This window comes from Dendrobates tinctorius, unplaced genomic scaffold, assembly GCF_039654945.1.
Source record: "Dendrobates tinctorius isolate UK_male_01 unplaced genomic scaffold, ASM3965494v1 ptg000240l, whole genome shotgun sequence".
Classification (NCBI taxonomy): Eukaryota; Metazoa; Chordata; class Amphibia; order Anura; family Dendrobatidae; genus Dendrobates; species Dendrobates tinctorius.
In genome coordinates this window covers 3,639,211-3,654,551 of record NW_027361907.1, presented here as the reverse complement: position 1 = coordinate 3,654,551, position 15,341 = coordinate 3,639,211, and the positions used below count along the sequence as shown (strand labels likewise).

General features: G+C 43.3%; 1 protein-coding gene across 1 annotated transcript in view; it reads left to right on the top strand.

Moving 5' to 3' along the window:
* Nucleotides 1–15,341, top strand: part of COL4A1 (collagen type IV alpha 1 chain) — a 232,061-nt gene that overhangs the window by 79,285 nt on the left and 137,435 nt on the right. Inside the window, exon 2 of the mRNA XM_073556826.1 lies at nt 12,631–12,687. Within this exon, the coding sequence (XP_073412927.1) occupies nt 12,631–12,687 (57 nt within the window). The remainder of the gene's footprint in view (nt 1–12,630; nt 12,688–15,341) is intronic.

The window sequence follows — 15,341 nt, the reverse complement described above, 5'->3', positions numbered from 1 at the left end:
GGTGTCTCAATATGGAAACTGCTGCTGGTACCAACCTATTGCGCAGTACCACCAGCGGAACACCGTCGCACCACACACACTTACACACTCTCTCACACGCACAGTCACATTCACATTCACACAGTCACACTCATACATTCACACTCACACTGACACACTCACACTCATACTCAGTCACACTCACTCACACTCGCATTCACACAGTCACACTCACACTGACACTCACATTCACAGTTACACTCACTGACTCACACTCATTCACACACTCACACACATTCGCACTCACACTCATTCACACACTCATTCACACACTCACTCACACTTTCACTCACTCACACACACGCAGCCTCTTGCGCGGTACAACCAGCGGAACACCGTTGCACTGCACCTGCACAAATTCTATGCAGGCGCAGTGAATCATTTGGCTGATCCCGGTGGCAGATGCGCAACGTGTCTACAGGCAGAGGAAGCTGGTCACATTAAAGGGGTTTTCCCATGAACAAAAGTTCATTTTAAAAATTGTCTGTGTCTGATCGTGTACGGAGCATACTACATCTCCTGGGCAGGGGAGGAAGCAAAAGACAATACTGACATTACAGCAGGGGATCACAGAGGATTCATTTTGTGAGGTAACATATTTCACTGACTGTTTTTAAACAATATTTTACCTCACAAAATGTATCCACTGTGATCTCCTGCTGTAATGTCAGTATTGTCTTTTGCTTCCTCCCCTGCCCAGGAGCTGTGGTATGTTCTGTACACGGTCAGACACAGGGGTGAGAGAGACAGCACAGGGGGGGACCTCTCAAACGGGACAGCACATGAGGGGAGAACACAGCACAGGAAGGAGATAGACCGTAATGGGGGATAGCACATGGGGAAGACAGGTCAAAGAAGAGAGCACAGATGGGAGAAGTCAGCACATGGGGAAAGAGAAAGTGGATAGGTGGGGGAGCACATCGGAGTGGAGAGATTCTCAATACTGCAAAGCCTGCCCCCATCGTGACATTACCGCCCTCCAGATGCGATAGCATCGAGCCTCCATCTAGTATATATATATATATATATATATATATATATATATTAACTAGCCAAAAAATCTGCACCACATGTAGTACATGTGGATGTTATGGCAGATTTGCTAGCTTATTTTACCCATTGTGAAGCAGAAATCTTCAGCAAATTGGCCATCCAATGTTTTGGCTTCATTAGTGCACCAATAAACACAACATACTGAAAACATACAGTGGGGAAAAAAAGTATTTAGTCAGTCAGCAATAGTGCAAGTTCCACCACTTAAAAAGATGAGAGGCGTCTGTAATTTACATCATAGGTAGACCTCAACTATGGGAGACAAACTGAGAAAAAAAAATCCAGAAAATCACATTGTCTGTTTTGTTTTCATTTTATTTGCATATTATGGTGGAAAATAAGTATTTGGTCAGAAACAAAATTTCATTTCAATACTTTGTGATATATCCTTTGTTGGCAATGACAGAGGTCAAACGTTTTCTGTAAGTCTTCACAAGGTTGCCACACACTGTTGTTGGTATGTTGGCCCATTCCTCCATGCAGATCTCCTCTAGAGCAGTGATGTTTTTGGCTTTTCGCTTGGCAACACGGACTTTCAACTCCCTCCAAAGGTTTTCTATAGGGTTGAGATCTGGAGACCGGCTAGGCCACTCCAGGACCTTGAAATGCTTCTTACGAAGCCACTCCTTCGTTGCCCAGGCGGTGTGCTTTGGATCATTGTCATGTTGAAAGACCCAGCCACGTTTCATCTTCAATGCCCTTGCTGATGGAAGGAGGTTTGCACTCAAAATCTCACGATACATGGCCCCATTCATTCTTTCATGTACCCGGATCAGTCGTCCTGGCCCCTTTGCAGAGAAACAGCCCCAAAGCATGATGTTTCCACCACCATGCTTTACAGTAGGTATGGTGTTTGATGGATGCAACTCAGTATTCTTTTTCCTCCAAACACGACAAGTTGTGTTTCTACCAAACAGTTCCAGTTTGGTTTCATCAGACCATAGGACATTCTCCCAAAACTCCTCTGGATCATCCAAATGCTCTCTAGCAAACTTCAGACGGGCCCGGACATGTACAGGCTTAAGCAGTGGGACATGTCTGGCACTGCAGGATCTGAGTCCATGGTGGCGTAGTGTGTTACTTATGGTAGGCCTTGTTACATTGGTCCCAGCTCTCTGCAGTTCATTCACTAGGTCCCCCCGCGTGGTTCTGGGATTTTTGCTCACCGTTCTTGTGATCATTCTGACCCCACGGGGTGGGATTTTGCGTGGAGCACCAGATCGAGGGAGATTATCAGTGGTCTTGTATGTCTTCCATTTTCTAATTATTGCTCCCACAGTTGATTTCTTCACTCCAAGCTGGTTGGCTATTGCAGATTCAGTCTTCCCAGCCTGGTGCAGGGCTACAATTTTGTTTCTGGTGTCCTTTGACAGCTCTTTGGTCTTCACCATAGTGGAGTTCGGAGTCAGACTGTTTGAGGGTGTGCACAGGTGTCTTTTTATACTGATAACAAGTTTAAACAGGTGCCATTACTACAGGTAATGAGTGGAGGAAAGAGGAGACTCTTAAAGAAGAAGTTACAGGTCTGTGAGAGCCAGAAATCTTGATTGCTTGTTTCTGACCAAATACTTATTTTCCACCATAATATGCAAATGAAATGAAAACAAAACAGACAATGTGATTTTCTGGATTTTTTTTTCTCAGTTTGTCTCCCATAGTTGAGGTCTACCTATGATGTAAATTACAGACGCCTCTCATCTTTTTAAGTGGTGGAACTTGCACTATTGCTGACTGACTAAATACTTTTTTTCCCCACTGTATGTGTTTGATATTATTTTACTAAATTTATTGGGATCATTTAATACTGTAAAAATATGCACTTTATTTAACATTACAAGTGAGACCATTATGGTGCTCAACCGTTGGTATGCACTTTTTTAGGTTTATACAACAAGATTTATTTTCTTCTGTTTGTGAATGGGTTTAGCTAAAACCTGACTCATGGAATTTTTTTAGAAGTCGAGTGTATACTTTACTCAATTGTACAGTGCTGCGGAATATGTTGGCGCTATATACAATTATTACCTGGGACCCGGAGGAAGACACATTTAGTGTCGAAACATGTCGTCCACAAGGGATTGACTTTGCAAAAATGTTACTGAAGAAACTTGGAACCTTTTTAATGGAAAAATAAAAGTTATATTTTACCCCACCATTGGCCTGATCGCTGGAGAAACCATACTATTTCTTATACAATTATTATTATAACTGTTTCTGACCATTATATGGCTTGAATCTTCCATATATCACCAATTTTTCCCTATGTTCATAATTGTCATTTGTTGCTCAACACACCTTCAAAGTGAGCAGAGATTAGCTTCTATGATGCACAGAGAAGGGAAGAACCTACTGTCCTATATCTCTGTATGCCCTCAAAAGCAGCAACAGGTTGGAGGCGATATACAGCAGTCTTGAGCAGCGCAGCTGTGAATTCAGCACTGGCAGAACACAAACTAGAAACAGCAGCTAAATCTGCGTCTGCGTGTTTATCTCTCACAGCTGCAGCTGCTCTTTCTTTTACCCCTCCCTTCTTCATCGACTTCAGTTGGCAGCAACAGTAACTTGATCTCTCATTGAAACTATAAATCCATCTTATCTCTGCCTTTCTGAAGATGCATTCAGTTTTAAATCGAGAGGAGGAGAGACTATAGTTGATGAGTGGAAAATAAGGTCTTGTTCTCTACTAACATAAGAGGTACAGTGTTTCCCCCAAAATTAGACCTACACGGAACCTAAACCACAGCACGATTTTCCAGGATTTTTTGCAGTATGCTTGAAATATAATCTCTACTCCAAAAATAAGTCCTTGTTACAGTCAAGGCCGGCATTGGGGGGGGAGTGGGAAATTTCTCATCGTTCCCACTATATTTGGGCCCACAACATTTCTGTTTTGAGGTTAAGAGGTTTGGTATCACCAAAAGTCCTTAAATTGTGGGAGTCTAGAAGAACTGACAATGAGACAGCCTGGTATGTACTGTATGTGCAGTGTGGGTGTATATATGTGTATGTATTTGTTGTGTGTTTGTATAGACTTGTGTGTGTTCAGTGGGGAAAATAAGTATTTGATACACTGCCGATTTTGAAAGTTTTCCCAGCTACAAAGAGACAGAATCTAAAAATAAAAAACAGAAAAACAGTTTGTATGATCTTTAAATAATTAAATTGCATTTTATTTCATGAAATAAGTATTTGATCACCTACCAACCCGCAAGAATTATGGCTCTCACAGACCTGTTAGTTTTCTCCTACTCTGCACTCATTACCTGTATTAATTGCACCTGTTTGAACTCATTGAACCTGTATAAAAGACACCTGTCCACACACTCAGTCTATCACACTCCAACCTCTCCACCATGGCCAAGACAAGAGAGCTGTCTAAGGACATCAAGGACAAAATTGTAGACCTGCACAATTCTGGAATGGGCTACGGGACAGTAGGAAAGCAGCTTGGTGAGAAGGCAACAACTGTTGGCACAATTATAAGAAAATGGAAGAAGCCTTGTTCTTGGGTTCCAAGGAAGATCTCACCTCATGGGGGTAAGGATGATTCTGAGAAAGGTCAGGAATCAGCCCAGAGCTACACTGAGACTAGGACTTGGTCAATGACCTGAAGAGAGCTGGGTCCACAGACTCAAACATGAGGGGCTAGTAATACACTATTCCATCACGGATTAAAATCCTGCAGGGCACGCAAGGTCCCTCTGCTCATGCCAGCACGTGTCCAGGCCTGTTTGAAGTTTGCTAATGACATCTAGATGATCCAGAGGAGGAATGGGAGAAGTTCATGTGGTCAGATTAGATCAAAATAGAACTTTTTGGTATCAACTCTATTCACTGTTTTTGGAGGAAGAAGGATGAGTGCAACCCCAAGAACACCATCCCACTCGTGAAGCATGGTGCGAGAACATCATACTTTTGGGGTGCTTTTCTGCAAAGGAGACGGGATGACTGTGTAGGGTCGTGGGCCGGGCTGGGGGGTGGTCCCTCTGTATACCGCGCAGTGACGTACAGACACAAGATGGAGGCAGATTTTGGGTGCAACAGGTCCAAGTTTATTTTCTGCCGTCCGACTGACGGCCCTCATGATACACCGCAATTCTCTTCACGGCCCTCCGTGTCCAGGCCCCGTTACACACTCACACACCGTACTTTTCCACCAGGGACGTAATTACACGTACCGTCCCTTTTTCACTTAGTGCCGATCCTGTCAGCGCAGTCACTGTGGCCGCCTTAGGCCCGTTCACCATCAGCACTTTTACTGGTCAGTTATCGTCTTCAATACGGTACGCTTTTCTCCGGGGCCTCGTCTGTACTGCGGTACTCCCAGTCAGGACCACCCCCCTGACTTCCTCTCTCCTCAGTCCCCTGGTTTGGCTCTCCTCACAGCACACAAACTGTCACAGACTCCTTGTCTCTTGAGCACCTCCCGGGGACTGGAACTTTCTGGAACCCTCCTGTCAAATTTATAACTTTCCCGGTTCCCTGTATCTCCGCCCCCCCATGACCAACGGTTTCTAAAGCCCTAAGCTGCTGTTAAGTCCTGAACTTACACTCCTCCCTGCCATCTAGTGGTCAACCCAAGGTACTGCACGTCATCTACACTTTCCTAGCTGTTTCCCCACTGTCATAACTGCTATCTGCCTAACTGTGCAAACCCTCCTTTCTTCTTACTAATAAGTCCGTCCGTCAGGTCACCTTCCCTACACTCCTCCTTCCTTTGTCTATTGTCGTCCTTGACAATCATCATCCCTACCTTAGTCGTTCTGAAACTTCCCCTACTTTCTGTTGTCGGACCGGTGGTTGGGCCATACCCACCATCTGTGGGGGCCAAACCAAACCAGGAGCACCAAGCTCTGAGCAGCCTACCGCCACTCGCCAGCGCGCACGCCACATGACAACATCTCTCAAAGTGGGCTAGGTACATCCGGATTCTCTCTACGGCGTGTACCTTCCCCTTCTCTCCCCTTCTGTCACCTTTCACTATCCGGTACGCCATGATCGAGGTCTTACACCTACCAGATCATTGTCAGCGTCCGCTTCCTTCTTCGGGAATGTCCGTGGTGTTAGGGACCTGACTTGGGACTTCTATCCACCTCACATCTTCCATCACTTTACCTTTCCTTCAATAACAAGTCATGGTCGGCGTCCCGGTCACACAGACCCTCTTATCTCGTAGACCCCTTTGGTCTCACATTCCTTCTGGTCACACATTTCCTTTGGTCACACAGACCCCCCATACTCGGACCTGTTGCAATCTTCTTATGCATATTATACATTAACCAAACTTTATAATATGACATAAGTACCCCTTTTTTCATTTGCTGCTTCTTTTTTTTTTTAACCAACAAAAAAAGGTAACAGGCTTTCTCCCCCTTCCTTTAACATTGGCACTCCCCTTTTTTTTTTTATATATCTACCCCCGCCATGTCAGACAAACCAACTTCAACAATTTTAACAAAAGAAAACAAAACATTTTTTTTTTCTTAACGCAAACTGTCCCAATGACCTGCATAACGTTACAACGAATTCCTGGCAGTCCACGCCATCTCCTAGTGGCCGGTAACAAGGGACCCCACAGCCGTGGAGCTTCCGGGATGCAGGGAGTGTCCTTAAAGTCCTTTCTACGGGGGCTCGTGATCTTCAGGTTCAGCGAGCACGGCTACTGCATAGTAGACGCGAGGACAATATTCCTTGTAATAGGATACCAAGTCCCCCTCTTGCAAGGCCCGGCCATGGCGAATCGATGCCATGTTGATGTATACTTTCTGGCCGGTCGCAAGGTCTCGAATAAACCCGTACCCCTTTGATATATTGGTGTATACAAGCCGTCCCAAGGATCGTGTAGCCGCCATGCCAGCTTCTCCCCTCTCATGGAGCAGGTTCCAAATCTCCTGCTCCCTGGCCTTTTTCTTTTTGATGACTTCCGCGACCCAAACGAAGGGTCCGGTATAGGCCCTGTAGTCCGGTGGGCGGGACTCAGCCGTGGTCGAGTGCGGGGCAGAGGCGGCCGTAGATGTCAGCGGCCCAGCAGCCGCTGGGGCCGGGGCGGCGAGGAGGATCAGCCGTAGTTCCTGTTGAATAGGCCGCAGAACCTGACAAATAGGCCGCGACCGTCTCCAGCGCCGGGTTAGGCTGCACCTGGAATTGCAGCCAGGGCCAGAATATCAGCCGGTTTCGGTGATGAGGTCATTACTGGCAGGGGAAACACAGCAGCGCCTTCCGCGGACGAGCTCCGCACTGGTGACACCGGGCGGGGTGGCTCGGGGGTGGGAGCGGGGGCCTTACTCAGCTCAGCATAGATCGTAGGGCCCTCTGCAGTCAGGCCTTCAGGAACACCGGAGGCCGCGTGCTGCGGCCGAGTGGTGGGGGCCACCTGCGGAGCCGCCGGCGGAACCGGGGGAACTCTCACCTTCACCGGCTCCTCCCACAGTCTCCGTCCTTCACCCCGCCATCTGGCGGGGCCAGCCTCCAGGCTCGGGGGTTCTGCGGGGAGGCACTCTGATGTCCACTTTGGCGGCCACTCCCGTGGGGCCCGCAATTGTTCTACTCCGCCCGAGATCCGAGTGACTGCCCATGGGTCTAAGAGATAAGTCTTCCGGCTAGGCTCGTTCTCCCAATGCCATCGCCACTCCAGGTGCCCGATGCCTCGACAACCAAAGCGTCGCATCCCGTCCGGTGGGCAGCAATCAAATGGCGCCAAGCAGCCACAGCCAATCTCTTCCTCCGCGTCACTCCCTCTTCTGGGTGGGGCGATGGCAGGCCTCTCCACACAGCTGCCTGGGTCCAGTATGTGGGAGCATCGGCGCCCTGGTACATATCGCTTCCCCCAGGGGTACGTTGGAGGGGGTCCCAGTCCAACCGGGACGACTGCAAACACCCGGATCTCTCTCCTGCGTTGGAGCAACACCGCCATCTTGCACAGAACTTGGTACCGCCCCGGATCCTCTGCCAACACCACAGATCCTCCACAGCATTCCCAATTTGTAATCCACAGATTAGCAATTTGTAATCCACAGGTGTTTATAATCCAAACCGAGTAGTCCAAATCCTTTTCCATTCCTCAGAGGCAGGCCTGCCGCAGAAGATATCGTACTAGCGGCGGCGATCCTGCCTACTACGCCAAGTGTAGGGTCGTGGGCCGGGCTGGGGGGTGGTTCCTCTGTATACCGCGCAGTGACGTACAGACACAAGATGGAGGCAGATTTCGGGTGCAACAGGTCCAAATTTATTTTCCGCTGTCCGACTGACGGCCCTCACGATACACCGCAATTCTCTTCACGGCCCCATTACACACTCACACACCGTACTTTTCCACCAGGGACATAATTACACGTACCGTCCCTTTTTCACTTTGTGACGATCCTGTCAGCGCAGTCACTGTGGCCGCCTTAGGCCCGTTCACCATCAGCACTTTTACTGGTCAGTTATCGTCTTCAATACGGTACGCTTTTCTTCGGGGCCTCGTCTGTACTGCGGTACTCCCTGTCAGGAACACCCCCCTGACTTCCTCTCTCCTCAGTCCCCTGGTTTGGCTCTCCTCACAGCACACAAACTGTCACAGACTCCTTGTATCTTGAGCACCTCCCGGGGACTGGAACTTTCTGGAACCCTCCTGTCAAATTTATAACTTTCCAGGTTCCCTGTAACTCCGCCCCCATGTCCAACGGTTTCTAAAGCCCTAAGCTGCTGTTAAGTCCTGAACTTACACTCTTCCCTGCCATCTAGTGGTCAACCCAAGGTACTGCACGTCATCTACACTTTCCTAGCTGTTTCCCCACTGTCATAACTGCTATCTGCCTAACTGTGCAAACGTTCCTTTCTTCTTACTAATAAGTCCGTCCATCAGGTCACCTTCCCTACAACTGCACCGTATTGAAGGGAGGATAGATGGGATCATGTATCGCGAGATTTTGGCCAACAACCTGCTTCCCTCAGTAAGAGCATTGAAGATGGGTTGTGGCTTTTTAAGATTCTGTCTCTCACAGTTAAAGTGTACCTACAATAAAAATCACAAACTTCTCTATTCTTTCTAGTTGGGAAATCTTGCAACATCGTCAGTGTATCAAATACTTATTTTCCCCACTGTATATACTTTGGTATTCACAGTGTGAGTGACGACATGATTATATTTGAATAAATGTTGAATTTTTTGTTCAAGAATAAAAGTAGATTGCAGTTCATGGAAAAACAAATAAGAAATCCCCTGAAAATAATTCCTAACTCATCTTTGAGAGCAAAAGATAATATAAGAACTGGTCTTATTTTCAGGGAAGCACGGTAGAAGGCTTTTACTTTACTTTATTTACTGCACAGTATTTAATGCCTCTGTTAGCATTGCCTAGTATGGTCTGATTAGTACTGTTTATGACAATGACTATTTATGAAATGCTAATGTATACAGTATGATTTGACTGACATTTTCAAGCCCTAAAATCATGAAACAAATCTCTGGTTTCTCATGTGTATTTATATGTGTGCGTTTATTTAGCTGGCACAATATCACAGTCGCTGACAATGCTAAAGTTAAATAAACCTAGAAGACCGTAGTATAAAGGGCCTATTTTCTCAGTATATATAGCAGTACAAAGACTAATGAGAGTGCTGGTCCTGATTAGTCCACCAATATGCAGAAAACATATTTTGCATAGACTTATAAATTTATTGTAAGTCACTTACTAGTATAAACTTATGAAATGTATTTAACAGAACATACCGTACATTACAGAAGTTAGCATGTACAGCTTTCAATTTGTTCGTTCTGCCTTCTCCTTCTGCCTGGAAGATAAATACTTTAGTTTGTTCTTACTTTCATTAATTTAATGTATGATAATTATTAGTGTCTTTATTGTACCACTATTTCTGCACAATATAAAGAATTGCTCTTCTTTACTTAGAAAGGCCCCTTTCCTTACAGCAAGGAATGGGTTACTTCTTTAGGTAAGATGTAATTTGCTGACCTTCACATGCAATTGTTAATGGCAATGACCTCTAGTCCCATTCCACATCATGGATTTGTTTTAGTCTGCTATTCTAGCAATATATTATTCTGCTGTTTCTTTGGAGAGTATAATGAGATTGTACACATTTGTCCTTCATGATGTTTATAGTCTAATGCACTCTCATCTCATAAACTGGAAATGTACGGTACTTTGTCATTTTGAAATATACAGCAAATTTAGTTGTATTTTGTTCAGTCCATTCACTTAAATGTAAATCCCCCTATAAGTATGCTTAAATCCTCTAATCTTGCTAATAGCAAGTGTCGCAAGTGGTTACTGATGTGAAGATGACATTACAGCTAAGAGTTTTGCAGAGATTCATGTGTTCGCTGTAAAAAGTCCCGTAAATGTCTTCAACAATAGAAACTTAGTTTGTGATTGACTATTGTACTGTTGCATGTTTGTTGTATATTGGTCCTGTAGCCCATCAACATATATTTTTTAAATGAAGCTTCATGTCCTGCATCTAATATTACGCATCCGTAAGCACAGCATATTTCTTGTCGCCTTTTTTTCATTTCTGTCAAAAGGTTTTTCTCATTTTAGCTTTTATACCTGAGAAGGGAATAACTTCATCCAAACTCCTAGCTCTGGAAATTGAGCTACACTCTTCCTGTAACCCCCATAGAAATTAACTGGAGTTACGAAAAGAGCGCTGCACAGTGATCCATACTTTTGTGTATCTTCTCAGTTTTGTAAATTGCGTATCTGTTTCTCTGAAAGTTTTGGAAACAGTACAGCTTGGCCACGTGCAACTGTTTCTGTAGCCCCCAGTCCCTGTTGCCATCACCTGGATGGAGTTTTTCACATATAACACATGAAAGGCTGAGAGGGGAGTAACCCTTTAATAGGGTTGTCCATAACTCAGACAACCCCCTGTCAATTGCTACGTTCCCAGTTATAAAATAACAGCCGCCTATATTCACCTCCATTTCTGACGCCATTCCAGAATTGGTGGCTTTGGCTGTACAGGGGCTCACGCGATATTGTTATCTCACCCGAGCCCTGCAGTCAATCAGCAGCCACTTCACTCCCACTTCCTTCGAATGAAATTGACACCCGGAAAAAGTGAGAGCTGCTGCTGCTCTCTGACACCTTTTGGGCGTCAGTTGTGTCAGAAGGTAGTGAGAGTGAAGTAGCTGCTGATTGGCTGCAGGGATCTCCCTGTCGATGGAACGGCGTCGGCACCGGAGGTGAGTGTAGACTGTTGTTATTTTACAAGGAGGAATATACTGTAGGAATTGAGAAGGGGTTGATCACTACGTGGTTTCCTGACCTAGCAGTACATACCAAAATGTTATGGTACTAGTCTGTATTGTACCGGTATTGTATTAGTTTTTTATACAAAAATGTAACGTAAAATAAATTGTATAACAAATATTTATAAATAAATTATAATCTCATCAGAGGGATTCTAAGGTGACAAATGTTGTCATTCAGCTAGGATGGCAGCCAAGCTTATAATATATTTCATATCAGAATTTCATAGTGAAGAGGATACTAGACATTCCGGAGATAAGCAGAGTCGTAGATCCATAGCTCCTTATTTGGAGGAGAAGTTGCAGGTTGAAGTTATTATAATATTCACAACATCAAAGTACCAAGGGAGTTCTAATCAGATATCTAAAAAAATGGAATATTCTGAAAATACCAGCAAAAACTGCATTGAGAGATAGTAGGAAAAATATGTTCTGATGGCGGACACATTCATCAGCCACAGTTCATATAGATAGGAGTTCATTCTGAGCGTAGCATATATATCAGCTGCTATTAATTGCTGCCTGTGCAACTGCTTAGATGAGGAATGTGCACGATATTGCGTCATGAGATGTTTCTAGAAAAGCAAAATATATAGAAGGATTTAGGATTTGTATAAAATGAGTTGTAAAATGGTTTTAATAAATGGAATGAAGCTTGTTAATGAAGTTGTGTTCATTGCTCCCATATTCCTGTGTGCCAGCCATTAGTCAGTTGAATTATGGCGCCGTAATGGAAACAGATGGAGAAAGCTACAAGGTGTAGAAGACCGCTCTTCTCGTCAGATCCTCTCTGCATTCCATTAAATAGATAACACCATTGCACAACCACATTTACCATTTTTTTGCCATTTTTACAACACCACACTGTGGTATTTTCTATAAAAATCTGATTCCTAAACTGTATATATTTTTTTCTGCATGTTTTTATTTCTTATATTTCATATAGATAAGTGTAGGTGAAGCATAAGTCTTTCCAGAAGAATTGCTGAAAATGTAATACTTTCTTACTAAAAAATCTGTAACAATGCCTCCACCCACAATGTGCCATGTTATATACTGGTGCCATCTTTGGGCTCCATTGGGAACCAGGTCCAAATATGACTGCTATTTTGATCTTTCTGTTAACATTATATTTATTGGACTTTAAGTGTTCAATATTCAGCAATTAAGATTATGTTTTTATTAAACAGTCTAGAGTCTATAGTCTTGAGTTGCATTTTTTTATTGACTGAGAATTCATGCCTAAATTAGTAACACAAATATTTTTATTTTATTTTCAGGGATGTAACGGGTGTGCAACTAGCAAATGTGACTGTAGCGGAGTAAAAGGAGAAAAGGTGAGTGAGTGCTGCACTTTCTAAACCTCCTGACAAACATCTGATATATCACCAAGGCACCAAATTCCATTACAGCAAGTCATATGCTTTTCAATATCTCGTTACACAGATTCAACAGAGGGAGGGCTACTCTTAATTGGGAACTCTCTGCTCTGACTACAAGATGGGGTCCTGAGTGATAAACTCCCTATACTGTAGGCCGCGTTCACACGTTCAGTATTTGGTCAATATTTTGACTCAATATCCGTAATCCAAAACCAGGAGTGGGTGATAAATACAGAAGTGGCGATGTGTTCCTATTATACATTTCCTCGATTGTTCCACTCCTGATTTTGGCTTACAAATGCTGTGTTAAATTACTAAGCATGTGAATGTGGCCTTAAAGTGAACCTTTTAGTTACCGTTTCCCCGTCCATACTAATTGTTTACCACTACCTGTTGTCACCTGTAATTTCCAGATTTAGATTTTGTAGCAAAGGCTTAATATTAAGCTTATTGAAAGAACTTCTTGAAGTAGTATTAGGCTTTTAGATAGTTTAGGTTTTCAATGACTATGCGCTACAGTTCTAGTTATAACCACTAGAAGGCCCAATATCCAATTGTCGGCTAGCATTCCTGACATAGTATTAACACCCCCATGCACATTAAGTGAAAGTCAGCTGAATCTGCTGATCCGGTAGGATTGGCTCACCTTCTGATGTGTAGCGGCAAATAGGAATTTCAACAGCCGATCCTTTTTTTTCAGGAGGGATAAGGCACCGTCAGGAAATTCTGTCAGCAGCTTTCTCTTCTCTTGCCAGTGAAAACATATGAATGCCCGGCTGAGCACTTGTGTGAGGAAGAGTTGGGACATATATAGCTATCCACTAAATTTGGCTCACAGTTTTCTCATGTATGGTCAGTTTTAGTTAGATATAACCCATGTACTTGCTAACTTGGAAAAACAGTTTAAAGTTATGATCACACTGGGCGTTTTTGCTTGGTTTTTTTGGCAAATTTTAAGCTGCGTTTTACAGTACCAGCAAAAGCTATGCGATTTCAGAAATCTCATACACACAGTTTGTTTTTCCTAACTGAAATGGAAAACTGCTGTGTTTTTGAAAACTGCAGCATGTCTCTTGTTTCCGTGTTTTTTCACCCACTGAAACAATGAGTAAGTGCAAAAACGCAGCAAAAAACGTAGGTATCAGGTGCAAAAACCTAAGGAAGTTGAATCATGTCTTTTTTAGTGGCACTAAACTTTATCAGCATGCATAAAAAACAATAAAAACGCAGCAAAACTTGCTTTTTGTAAGCAGCTTCTTTACTGCCAAGAGAGCAGGTTTTGCCTGCAGAAGAAAAAAGCAGCAAAAATGCAAATTGTGAACATAGCCTTAGAAGACAGTGACAAGAGTGCACAGTTGTGGAGCCACTAGTCCATGAAATTCTTTACCGTATTTAACATTTACAATTTAGAACTTTCTCAGGAAAAATATTTTAGTAAATCAGAGCAGCTGTACATTGTGAAGACAGTAAGTTACACTAAAAAGGTTAAAAGACATCTGTGGATCCAATAAGAGGGTCTTAATAGCTGTGAAGTAGTATAAATGCCCATTACATATCCTCACGTCCATGCCGACTGGCCGCGCGTAGTGCTGTCCATAATGGGCATAGAAGAAAACAAGCAGGTAATTGTATATATATATATATATATATATACTCACATACATCTATATAACAAGATGCTATATGACTCTATAATCAATACTACTATTAATTAATCTTTAAGCTGGCAGATATGGTGGGTACTACCATGAATTGGACAGTTTGTTTCCTTATTAGTTAGTCCCATGTTTATTATTTCAGATCAGAAAAGAAAAGATCCATTCTTTGAAAGAAATTTCCATTGAACACTGACTGCATAAAGAAATTGATTTAGAGACTCAAAATTCCCAAATTGTGGAATTCCATGTATGATAATGCACAGGGGTAATCCTGGCAGCTGGCTGGTTGAGATCATACAATGAAATTTTCATCTCAGTCTTCCAGCTGCATTTTATCCCAGAAGACATGAAAGATGTTCTGGCATCCCACTGCACATTAATACCAGTCTGGACAGCTAATTTGTCATGGATTAATCTGCTGGCTACAGTTTACAGCCTCAGCTTTCTTATTAAAACTATGACAACATGGTCAAGTGTGATTTTCAGCATACCAGTATAAAAAATCTATAGCATGGATTATACATTATTTTTTACAGCTGTGTATAATGGTACTTTTAAATACATATAATTGGGTATGTCAGGCTTGCAAACCCTTAAAGCAGTGTGAACCTAGCGTAGTATTGTTTTTTTACTAGGTCAGAATGTTGTATTAATACTTATTCGGAACAATACAAGAAGCAGAACATATTCACTAATTATATACTTGATAAAATCTAGGCCCGAAGGGTGTATCCACCAGTCCACCAGTCATTTCATTGTTAGGAGCCTATTGTGTAATGGCCTATGAAGGGCACTAAAGGTTGCACACATTTGCTTTATCCTCTGCCGAGTCCTTTAACAATTCATTTGGCGCCATATTTGCTACTTTACTGCTCATGAGAATGACACACCACTCATTATTACATATAGTGCTATTTTACATTCAAAGGGAACCTGTCATCAGAAATAATT